The sequence below is a fragment of the Camellia sinensis genome, chromosome 3 (genome assembly GCF_055761805.1).
Source record: "Camellia sinensis isolate YWXY chromosome 3, ASM5576180v1, whole genome shotgun sequence".
NCBI classification, from domain to species: Eukaryota; Viridiplantae; Streptophyta; class Magnoliopsida; order Ericales; family Theaceae; genus Camellia; species Camellia sinensis.
The window spans coordinates 169586040-169598792 of record NC_138963.1 but is presented as its reverse complement, the minus strand read 5'-3'; the positions used below and the strand labels follow the sequence as shown (position 1 = coordinate 169598792).

The 12753-nt window shown below is 33.8% G+C and overlaps 1 protein-coding gene across 6 annotated transcripts; it reads right to left on the bottom strand.

Annotated features, from left to right (window-relative positions):
• Nucleotides 1–432: 432 nt before the first annotated feature.
• On the bottom strand, nucleotides 433–12244 carry LOC114301106 (uncharacterized). Of its 6 annotated transcripts, none has more exons than XR_014364740.1 (13): nucleotides 11898–12123; nucleotides 11718–11783; nucleotides 10516–10581; nucleotides 10312–10387; nucleotides 8237–8314; nucleotides 7644–7741; nucleotides 5663–5736; nucleotides 4693–4780; nucleotides 4431–4585; nucleotides 3224–3266; nucleotides 1723–1877; nucleotides 1165–1242; nucleotides 433–784 (listed from the first exon to the last, which is right to left on the bottom strand). XR_014364740.1 is itself a non-coding variant. In XM_082921363.1 (13 exons), exons 1-13 carry the CDS (start codon nucleotides 11994–11996, stop codon nucleotides 665–667), a joined length of 1107 nt encoding a protein of 368 aa, XP_082777489.1. In that variant the 5' UTR covers nucleotides 11997–12244; the 3' UTR covers nucleotides 433–664. The 6 variants fall into 6 exon arrangements, 4 of the variants coding, with proteins under 4 accessions (XP_082777489.1, XP_082777488.1, XP_082777490.1 ...); XR_014364739.1 differs by having other exon boundaries at nucleotides 1723–1855; XM_082921363.1 differs by having other exon boundaries at nucleotides 1723–1788; nucleotides 11898–12244.
• Between the last annotated feature and the right edge of the window lie 509 nt (nucleotides 12245–12753).

Sequence of the window (12753 nt, the reverse complement as noted above, 5' to 3'; positions counted from 1 at the left end):
ACTCAACCGTGGACCACAAACTTGAGCCCCAAAAATCTCATTCTCATTTTATATAATCAATCATATGCCCCACAAGAGAAAGAGAGAGACTAACTATAAGCTTTATCTCATTACAATAAAGTGTATAGTAAAAGATTGGAATTATACAACTAACCTTCCAACTTCCCAAGTAGTAGTTGTAAGATTCTATTTTACATGTGTAGGCTCCTCCGTCTTTCCGGGAACAAATTGAGCTTAACATGAGGGAAAGAGAGTAAAAAATTTCTTACCCCCTCATTGTCAGCGAAATATATGGAAGCTTTTAACATGACCGACCACGCTAAAAGTTTGCTAAGATCTAAATTTCTACAAAATCGATTTCATTTGATTGGATTGATCACTAGGTAAACTTGCAAACTATTAAAAAAGTAACTAACTTCATATCCAAAGATAAAAAAAATAGGCATACAGTTGATTAATCAAAAGATCAGAAAAAGTATCAATCTTGGATTCTCCAATATCTGTATTCCAGAATAGGATTGTTAAACCCCACAAATGATGCTGATCACAAAAATCTATTTTAATAGGTCGATAGTTGTGTAATTGATGATAAAAAATAAAAATAAAAAATGAAATGCTCACCAAGAGTACAGCAAACTAGAGAAAAAAGTAGCCAATTGAAGCATCAACAGATAACTTCATTACAGAAATCATCCGCGGCCTGCAATTTATTTTCCTTGGCAATGTCAGCAACAAAGATGCTGCCTGAATCACACCATCCACCCAAAACATCCTTGTTGGCGCACTGCAGAGAAAGAACATTTAGCGATGGATTAGGAAGCGCAACTGTACGATGATCATTGCAGATTCTTATGTTGCAGAAGCCTGCACCTAGGTGTTCTACTTAATTCACGACATTCCTGACATTAGGCGATTCAGTGTATGGTTAAGATAAAACATGGCACAGGCTAAGAATGAACCTTATAGCATCTTATGTACTCCGTACAAATTGTTGAATAATATTATTTTGGTACAAACATAGTTCATTTATGTGGTGAATGCATGATCATGTGCTTGCACTCCAAGAATAAAATAAAGAAAAGAATGACATTTTGACCTACAAACTTGTGTCCAAAGGGTTCAGTGTGTATTCTTTCATGGGAACATTACGAGAGAATATCATACCTTGCTAAATCCAAGCCAGTTTGAATCTCCCCTAAATGAGAAGACTTTCTTGCTTTCTTTCCATTGTCCACACAAAACCTGCAAATGGATGATCATTATGGCACGTTGTTAGAGTCTTCACCTGGACGGAATTTCACAGAGTAGTCTATTCAAATAGCCGAACCACCAATTCTTTCTAGGGTTAAAAAAGACAGTTAATTTAAAAGATGACTTGTAACAGATCTCATCTCAATTATGAACCTACAGCACCAGCCCCCTTTCACTAGACAAAATTACATGTGCAAATATTTCGCATCAAAAAGGAACATTGCCTCATGCCTATAGAACTGCAAGATCAAACTTAAAAGTGTTGCATCCATCTGGTCTCAAATTCACAAACTATGATATAAAGTCCTCTCCTTTGAGAAAAATATCAATTTCATACAGAAAGAATGCCAAAACAAGATCCATACACTTGTAAGAACTAGTAAGGTTGAGGAAAAGACAAGAACATCACCGATGTGAAGTGAAGCAAACAAACGAAGAAAAAACAGTATCAGAAATTTTGTAGGGAATCACCTCATAATCAACTCCTTGTATATAGATATAATCTGAGTCAATTGATGCGAAAGCAAGTCCAGTTATCTGCAGTACCAGCATAGAAGTTCTTTCTTGTTGCAAAATTAAGAACTCCCAGAAGTACATATAAAACCTACAGTACTTTGAACAAAAATCTGAAAATTCATGATAAGTAAGAGCAGGGAATGCAAAAGTTGTGCTTTTTATGCAGCAACAATTGTGGGTGAAGCCAACCAATGATGACTCTTTAAGGTTGTAGTCAGTATGAACAGCTATGAATGAACAGCTGAACAGGAAACCTCCTCTCTTATGAAAATCTCTAACAAAGTATAAGCCTCAGATATGCAAGTTTCTGATTGTGAAAATTTGAACCTTGGAGATCAGTTTGTTAGGCAAGATATACACGAGTGTGTTTGTGCATACCTTTATCAGTTAATTTTTAATTTTTAATTTTTAATATAAATATTAGCTTGTAATCATGAGAAAAGGGACAAACTTCTACCTAAGACTTGACAACAAAACATACCCTACAACCAAGCCAAATTATTGAACACAGGATGTGCCTATAATGGCGGGCTGCTGTAGGACTAATCAAAGATAAAAGCCCAATTTAAGAAATTTCCAGAACTATAAATAACTGATAATGGATGATTTTTGATGACTTTCTAGCATGATCATCTAAAAGCTTCTTGTGGTTAAAGTAAAATGGCAATATAAACAGAGGATATTCAGAAAAGTAATCGTTTCTTTTAACATGTATGGTAAACAGGTTGTTTTGGCTTACAAACCTCTACCATCCCATTTAAACAATAGATACATACATGTGAGTGTATTTGCAGGTTATACACAAAAAATAAATAAATAAATAAATAAATAAGTAAATTATCAGAAGATAATATGTTTCATTTCAGAAATTAGGTATAAAGGTCTTTGTAGAGTAGATGGAATCGTGTAATGAGATATTGTCAAACTTTCAACACCAAAGCCCAAAAAAACTACCTCTCTAAAGCACTATTGAATTGACAAGGAGGAAAAAATATGACAAGGAGAAATGAATCAAAGGAAATACTAATGGATTCTATCTATGCAGGGTAGACTTCTATTTCTTTCCTTTTTCTTCGATAGAAGTGCCAAATTTAAATATGTGAACAACAATGCATAGGCAGGAAACATACCTTTCGAAATATGGGTTGTTAACACTTCACATTTGTTATGCAGATACTAAGTTTTTTTTCTTTTGGATTGGTATTGATTATTAAAAACATTTATGAAGCATGTGGACTACTAACAATCCTAGACATCTATCCCTACAAACGTCAACAAGACTTAACGATCACAAGTATTTTATTCTTCACTGTTATATTATAAGAATCAAGACATTTGATTCATCATTGTTAATGCAGTAAAATCTGAACTCAACCATTGACAACTTTGTTCTCCTTATAAAATCTAGCCACTGCTGAAGAACATGGAGTAAAAGTTACTGAGAATTTTAAGCGACCTCATATTTTGAGCAGTGCACCCATCTCGATAGCGCTGACCACCTACAGTCAGGATGTAAAAATGAAAATCAACATATTAACCAATGCAAGATTAAGTGGAATTTAGTACTCCATTTTCTTTCAATCTGTCTGATTGCAAATGAAACTAAGCACAAGGGGAAATGATATAATATACTGAAAAGCATGAAATGTGACCAAGGTTCTGAAAAGCGGTTGCGGTCGCCGTAACGGTAGCGGTGGCGTGGTTGCGGTTGCGGGGTATAAAGGCCATAGTGTAACGGTTGCGGTAGCCGGAACAGTGAATTTTTTTATTTTTCGCACAATTTGAAAAAAACTTACCGATACGCATATTTTTTTTCCATGATCATATTTATTGGGTTAAAAATAAATATTGACCAATTTTTGTAAATTTTTACGTATGATCCAATATATTTCATATTTTTAAATCACTATAAACTTAGTTTTTTACATTTTATTTTAATAATTAATAACTTTATATTATACAAAAAAACAATCACTAACTATTATATATAAGATAAACAATGACAAAGTAAGAGAATAAATAAGAGCCTAAATATATATATATATATATATACACATATTTTAACCAAGCTAAATAGTTAATGACCACACTTATTATTATTATTATTTTCAAACAATATATAGATAGACACAAACAAACAAAATGGTTGAATGATAGCAGTTGAATAGAATAACATAGGTCTTACAGCTTCAACAAATCAATAACATGTTCTTCATCTTCCCTTTTCTTTCTCTATCTCTTGCTCCATTTTCTCTCTTTATCTTCCCTCTTCTCTCTATCCCTCTTTCCCCATTTTCAGCTTTTTTTTTTGTGTTTTTTCGAAAGAAACAGTTTGAAACTGTTACGTAACGGTGCGTAACAGGCCGTTACAGCTGTTACGGCACCGTCACGACCGCTACGGCAGCCGCTACGGCCGACACACCTGTGAATCTCAATCACTCTGCAAAAGCGGCCGTAACGGGTGGCGGTAACCGCCAAAACCGTTACGTAACGGCGTTACGTAACGGTTGCGGCCGCTTTTTAAAACCTTGAATGTGACATTTGGACATACCACATATCCTCATTCTTAATTGCTCAACCACAAACAGAAGAAGACCACTAATTCTGAAGGGATACAGAAATGGCCATTAATGGATGAAATTATGCCTGACACGGTAACCAACCTGCGAGGATCGTAGACGGTAACAGTACGATCAGCTCCTCCCACTGCAATACTAGTTGAAGAACTACAGACTGCATAGAAGATATCTCCAACAGAACCATATATCCTATGCACACAACCACCATTTTCTTTCATTCTCAAGTCCCATATGGAAAGCTGCAGTAATTCAAAAAGATGGAAAAATGCTAAAATGTGTAAACAAAGAAATAAGCTCAAATGTTAAATTTAAAAAAAAAAATGTATACAAAATGAAAAGGCAAAACCTGGCAGCCTTCTGTGACGGCTAATATAGAACTATCATTTCCACTACACAAGCTCTGCATAAAGCTTAATGAAGATGGATACCATAATCTGCAACACAGCTACATCAATGGCAATCAATATTCTGAAAAAACTTACATATTCAAGCAATTCATAGGCAATTCAATGACAAGGTTTTTAGAGAATCAGAAGCTTTGAGATTGCCTAGTGTCAAGAAATATGAATCACCTACAAAACATTATTGAAAAATGAAACCCGTAAACAGATTCCATGTCAAATACAGAAGAAACAAATATTTCCGTATTCTGAAATCTGTATGTAAATCTAAAAAACGAGAATAAAATATGGGTTCCCTCAAACTAATTACTTATCACTTCTAGTTATATCTTCATTAAAAAAAAGATGTAAACCAAAACATAGCAATCCCTTTTCATAAGGAAACAACCTACTAAACAAAATCCATGGAAATCATTTCAAAGATCAGTTTAAAGGAACAGAGTGTTTCCACTGAGTACACATCAAAATTTCCTGAACCACAATTTAGGAAAGACAGTCATTTCAGAACATTCAACTTTATAAACTGGAAACTTGGTTGCAGTAATTTATGGACAAACAATTATTAATTACATCCTTAAGGGGATAGAAAGCACATGGAAAAAAATATGGGAAGAATATCAATCATAAGGATTCTGTTTCTCAGCCAAATCAGTTCACTATAACCTATGGGTGTTAAACAAGTCCATCAATGTCAACCACAGGCATCCACAGCAGTACCCTACCCAAATTTCATCGTCATTAGATGATATACCCTCACATGAAAGTGACAAGGAACATATTTTAAATAGTACTTGTAGATATTGAAGTAGAACAAAGAAAACAATTTGTCTAACATTTTTAATAGCAACATTTTGCCAAGGTGCATATCTCTATAAATAGCAATTAGATGGCCAGTGAACCACACACAGTACTTACGTACGTAGAGTCTGGAGGTGAATATCTTGGTCATATACATCAATGCTTCTGCAGAAGCTGTGTGCAACAGCTGCCTAAAATAGAAGAGTCAGTGTAATGGGGAAATCTGATTAAGGACAGACAACAGTTGAAACACAAGCAGAAAACATGAAATGGTTTCCAGAATCAACTGTAACAACACAAACACACACACACACACCAAAAATAATAATGATAACAGGAAGAAGAACAATTTCAGGTGTTGAGAAACCAAAAACCGAAGAATCACTTTTTCTTGAATATGTTTAAACCAAGCACTCAGTTTATAAATCCAATGCCCCAACAATTATCATAAATGTGCCCCCCCAAAAAAAAAAATCAACAGTAGCCGTCATGATATGTGAAACCTTCTCCAGTTCAAGTTTATTACCAATGATATCTTTAAAGGTGGTCAACAGTTTCAATGCCACAACTTTGTTGAACTTCCTTATTACAATATACTTCTAGGAACAACATGCCCAAAATTACCTGTGCTTTACAGCAAAGGTGTTCTAACACCATGATGCAGCCATGGCATCAAAGAGGGAGGGGTAGGCTTGCAGGTTCAATTCTTAAAAGAAGAACCATGCAATACATACATACATACATAGGCATGTACACACACACACACACACAAAAGAGAAACACTTAGTTCTTTTTGAAGAGAAAAAAATCCAGTAAACATAGTTGCCCACATATAACAGATCTCGTCAGATAACCTCTATGTGTCAACTCTTGACACCAAACCCCCTATATCCATAGCACAACCACCTTAACCATTTTATCACAAAATGCAACAAACAAATAGGAATATCAATATCTGAGAGTTCTGCAATATGTGCCACAACCTGCAAAGAAAATGCCTCACACAAAACAACAACCGATAGATAAATTGCAATAACTTATCTAATAAGGACAAAAAAAGAAAAGAAAAAAAGAAGCCCCATTTAGTAGCACTTATAGGTCAACTTATTTAGCTTATTTGCTCAAAAAAAAGTTGACTAATGGTGTTTGGTTGCAATATTACATTATAACTTTTTCTTTTATAAAAAAAAAAAAAATTGAAAATTTCAGCTACAATCTGTAACTTTTTTTAATTACTTGAAACCCTTAGATTACGAAATGGTAATATGCTAATTTTTTTAGATTACCAGCAATTTGTAACTTTTATTTGGGCCCAATATGGTAATTTGATTATAAGATGACTTGAATTGAAAGTTTCCCAGCCACGAATTATGACATGCTAATTTTTTAAAAAATCTCTAAGGACATGTTAACAAAAAAAAGAGAACAAAAAAAAAAAAAAAAAAAAAAAAACTTTGAACCAACTCAATTGTTTTTCTCTAATTAACTCATTCCATTACAAAATTGCTGGCTTTATTAGTTCAGGCCTCCTTGAGATGATATTTGACAGATTACTCTAGCTCATTTTCAATCAAAGTTTGGGTTCAAAATAACAGATCAGTAAACACATCAAGAATTATTATGAATATCATGGGCAGCTTTTAGGGGTTTCTTTGGAGACATACTGATCCTTCTACTTTCAAAAATATGCCTAAATCAGATAAGTAATGGTGAAACCTCCTTCATGTTGACAAGACTCAGAATTTGGCTCATTGAATTGAAGAACAACAATGATACATCCCTCTAAAACTAGAGCTCTAATTGAGCTCTAGTGAGGTGGAAAGTAAAAAAAAAAAAAAAAAAAAAAGGCCAAAACATCACATCAGATGGGTCCCACATACGAGCGCACAAATTAGAGCTCCAAAACATTTTTGATTGAAGAAATAGAAGATAAACAAAAGAAGAATGGACAATGGAAACAACATAACTTAGCACACAGATATCAGCTACTTATGTTACTTCCAGCTTGTCAGTCATGGACAAACATCATGACTCTCTGACATTAACAAATTGTCATACCACATAAGTTGAAGTAATACATATGAAAGCGATAAGATACCATGGACCATTGACTTGGACTGAAGCAAAGCCCTGCCCAACCACCCTCTCCAACACCACAATCTCGAGGTGATATTGAAAATGTAAGCCTATCAACATCTGAAATAAGTAGGGAGAAGTGCAAATCAAACATAAACCCAAAAAAGAAATCTGAAGGAAGCTACTAAGGCACAAAACTTTGGCTATTGTGTTGTAATTCAATTTCTAACATGGTACAGATGTCCATGAATATACATTAGATATTGAAAGATGAAGGTAATACAGGACAAAGGTAGTCAGCTTATTAGCTGTGTCCCTAGTGGACTAATGGAGACATATATTGAATGAGCATTACATTTCTTTTGAAAATGCAAAATAGTATAGGTAGAAAATCAATGCATTTAAAAATGTGGAGCACGTGGCTGTTACATAAAAGTATCAATTACAAACCCAGGCCCCTCCTAGGGGGAAGCAGAAAGTGTGACCCACCTTCAGAGAGGTCTGCACTGTTAGATTTGTCTCCAGAATTCTATTGGAAATGAAACTAGGACTATTGGAAAGAAACATAATAAAATCAAAGCCCAAAGGAATATACACAACCAAAAAGGAGGGTACCTTTACCACTAGTATCCAGCTTAGAAACAATAAGGTGACCATAAGAGTCCACACTTCCCAAAATCAAGTAACCACTGCCTGCATACATTGCAATTGCATGAAAGCACTAAAAATGAAAGACTCACCAATGGAAGCTACAAAAGAAAGAAAAATTCATGGATTAAAAATTATTAACTAGTGTGAAAAAAATTATCATATCAATTCCTGCCACTTCTTCAAGATTCTTCAAGAAAAAGAGAAAAATACCATAAAGTTTAGAGCTTCACATATTTAAATGATTGTAGCCACCATCTTCCCAAATCATATGCTTTCATAACAAGTTTTGTGCTCTTTTTAATTGTTTTCAGCAACTAAATCTGTCCAATGCCCCTAACGGTTCTAACCACACACATCTACAATCATAACTACTGGGATGACAAATAACTTCATAGATCTCTAGTTTATGCTATGTCCACTGGTGAAGAAACTTAAAAATCAACACAGATATGTTACAAGCATGAGTAATGAAGTAAACAGAAAGAGGAAGGCCACTCAGCTATCCACCACCACTATTTAGGGTCATTTCAATTGTCAAGAACATCTTCCATTGAAAGAAGTTCAAAAGAACACAAAAATTTCACAAAAATCAGAAGCTTACAGTAGGGACTAGGGAGGATATTTATTTGTTTACTTGGTCTCATTCATATCCAATTACACTATGCCGCCGAAAAATCATTGGTACAAGGATTCAGTCCTGTGGTTTGACACATGTAGGCATCATTGACATCCCAGGCTTACAGGACACAACAAGCATTATAAAAAAGTTGATTACAAGGAAGCTAGAATTGATTAGTGTTGGGTTGGGCACTTGAGAAACTGAGCATATTTGAAGAAAATTATGAAACAATTCCTTTTTTTGTTTTGTTTTGTTTAAGAGCAGAAAGTAATGCTAAAAATTGTTCATCATTCTTGAAAACTACTTTCAGGAAACTGAGATAACAATAGCCAAGTTTTAGTGACCATCAACATACTGTTTCTTTTTTCTATGGTCCAATGAAAACATTGTATTGCCAAAATTTTCTCTACTCTAGGAAAAGATGTTGTAGAGGACTCATTTCCTAAAACTGTGGTAAATATAACTCAGCTTTCCCCTGTTTTCACTTGTATTTGTAAATACGAAAGCAATGTTTCTCATAATGTGATGAGAGAGAGAGAGAGAGAGAGAGAGAGAGAGAGAGGCTGGGGGGGGGGGGGGGAGAGAAGAAGAAGAAGAAACTTACTTCTAGAAACTCAATTTTTTTTGTCTTATCACCAGTATCAATTGAGTTAGTTTCATATCCATTGAAGCAAAACTTCCAAGGAAATAATCTGTCAACCTCTAAAGACAAAATTTTAGAACTCAACTCATCGCAAGAAGTCCTTAGTCTCAACTAAAACCTAAGTTCCACAATGTTTTAGTAATCACATCTGCAGTTTGAGCAGAAAAGAAAATTGTTACCTAATGAAAATGGTATAATAATCAATCAGTTATGGAAATCAACTGAATACTAAAGTTTGTCAAATTCAGTCAGTATAGCTTTGATTTGGAAACTAAGCCAGTAGTGACATCTCTACATCTTGTAAAATGAAATTTCTTGACGATCACTAAAGTTTGTGGCATTATGAGAACAAAACAAACAAACATTAAAAATGAAAACTTGCTTCATCATACCATGATTGATTCAGTAATTCCAAGAACCTAGATGTCAGACATATGTGAAGTAGCAAGATAAGTCCACTCTCATGAACCTTACACACCCTGATGGCCAGGGAATAAAGGTTACCTAGCCCTCATATAAATTCCTATTATTCCAAAGTATCACTTGAATTCCCATATTATGTGTTTATTATTTAACCCCAAGTCCCTGACTTATCCTTGAGATGCACGGAAGGAGATTAGATACTGTGGTATAAATACAACTATACATAAACAATGTAATATTATCAAAATTACTTTACACAAGTAGACATGAAAGCTAATAATATGCTCAAAAAGTACACTCTTCAATTAGTTCTTAAAAAGATATAAATGATTGATATGACAAATAGTCACTCACTCTCTGTTTCAGCAAGTGCTATGCTCTGAATTTCTGACCGATGAGGGCAGCGATTAACTATTGAAGAGCTCATAACCTTCATATACACGATAAAATTGAAAAATAACTATGAAGTACACTACAGAGGTACAATCACGAACATACACAAACAGAAGCTAGGTCAAAATGTTCATTTTGCAAGTGGAAAGCATTACAACCACACACCTGTGTTTGCTCAGGAATCAAGAGGCTTTCTTTTCCTTGATTGACCAAAGAATCTTGCATTGATATCTACAAATATATATATATATAATTAGTAAGATTCACTACTATGCTAGCTCCAACATGGGTTCAGCCAAATGCATACAAGCTACTAGTCTGTCAACACAATCAGCAAAATGATATTTCTTGATCTTATTAGCGACCAACTCCTTCATATCAGTCAACTAATTCAAAGGACATGTCTTCTCCTTTTTGAGATACAAATTGTTGTTAGTTTCGTCCCAAAAGAAGGAAAACCACTTCCACAACGCTAACATCAGACAATACCCTGGTAACCTACATTGTCCTATTCAGAAGTAAGTTTTGTTGCACTAAACAGCAGGAAAAGTATTTCACAAGATTGAGCTAACGATAAACTAAAGGTTGTTTTGGCAACTTAAAATAATAGCCAAAACGCCAAAAAAAAAAAAAAAAAAAAAAAAATCGTTAAAAAGGCCAAAAAGCCAAAAAAACTATAAGTCAAAGATTTCCTTTCCTCCATACTTTTTATACTTCTTTTCGTAAAAAGTTAAAAATTCATCACAAATAAACTAATTTTTTTCACTTCATATTTTAGCCAAAAAGTTACTAAAATAGTCTATTTCAAACCAACCCAAAAATAACCTATATATTTTTTGTCTTTAGTGATTTGTTTTTTCAAAATTATGTCAATTTTTTACTTTTCTAGTCTATCTTGTGTATGTGAATCTAATATATATATATATATATATATTTGAAAATTAAAAAAAAAAAAACTGAAAGCCAAAAAAATTCCACTATTTTTGGCTTATGTTTGTATCTTCTAGACTTTCTTTTGGAATTTTAAAAGTAATAATAATATTCTGATTCTTTTCGTCAAGTAAAGCTTTTAGAAAATTTGTTTTAACAAAAATTTCCCCAAAAAGAACAAAAAAACTACCAAAAAACAAACCCCCAAACAGTATCATGAATTGCCTCACCCGGTATGGCCAAAATACACCAAACATTCAAACAAAAATCAAACTTCAAATATCAATTCGCAGTAGTAGATATCCATATTTACAGATAGACACATCATTATCAATAATCAAGACCCTTCAAAACCATAAATATATATACATATATATATATATAGAGAGAGAGAGAGAGAGAGAGAGAGAGAGAGAGAGAGAGTGCAAAGACTAAACCTGGAGTTTGTAAATGCGGCAACCAGAAGCGATGTAGACCCAGCACGAAGAATGGTCGGCATTAACCTGAGAAAGCAAAAGCAAAAGCAAGGTGAAAAACAGAAAGACGATTAAGATTGGGATTTTGATAGAGACAATCATTATATATGAATAGTATAGTATAAATAATAAGAATAGGACATGGAGGGCGAGCCGAGTAGACTGAACGCTTCCGGGAGAGGGATGTTCGAGCAGTGAACAAGGGACCATCGCCTTCCTCAGACTCTTTGCTTCCAACATCTCTCTCTCTCTCTCTCTCTCTCTCTTCAGTGGTAGTGGCGGCAAAATGAACGAATACCCAACGCGACCAAGACATGACCCCGTTTAACGACCCTGCCTTTAGGGCTTGTTTGGTTTATATTATTTCGTTTTTATTATCACTGTGATGTGATTTTTCTTCGAACAATGAAATTCCAACGTGTCCAAAACAGTGAAATTTTTAGTTCAGATGTAATCTTTGGGACAATTTTAACCCAAACGGGTATTGTAATTTTTGCCTATCAAATTATTTTGCATTCTCTACGAAACAGCCGGAAAAAAAAATTGACAATAATTATGACATAATATTCCGTTTTTAATTTCATATCTGTCATTATATTATACACTAGTGAGAGTCAGTCAGGTATGGAATTGTTGTTGTATATTTAGTAATTGGTGTGCCTCAATTTGAAATCTATTATAGATTTATTTTTATGATTTGAATCGTTTATTTTGTAAGATTTATGCATATCAAAAATTATACATGATCAGATTGCATATATTTTTTATACTATTTTTTAAAAGAAAAATAAATTGTTTATTTTTGTTATGACAAATGTAATTCAATCACATAGTTACTATTATTCGATTAATATGATTTTTAACATTCTTGAAATATTCGACAAACTCTACAAAATAAACAGTCAGATCATAAAAAATATACCTATAATAATCTCAAATTAAAGTACAACAGTTACTGATGTACCAAGGGCACAACAACAATCCTATTTCCGAGTAA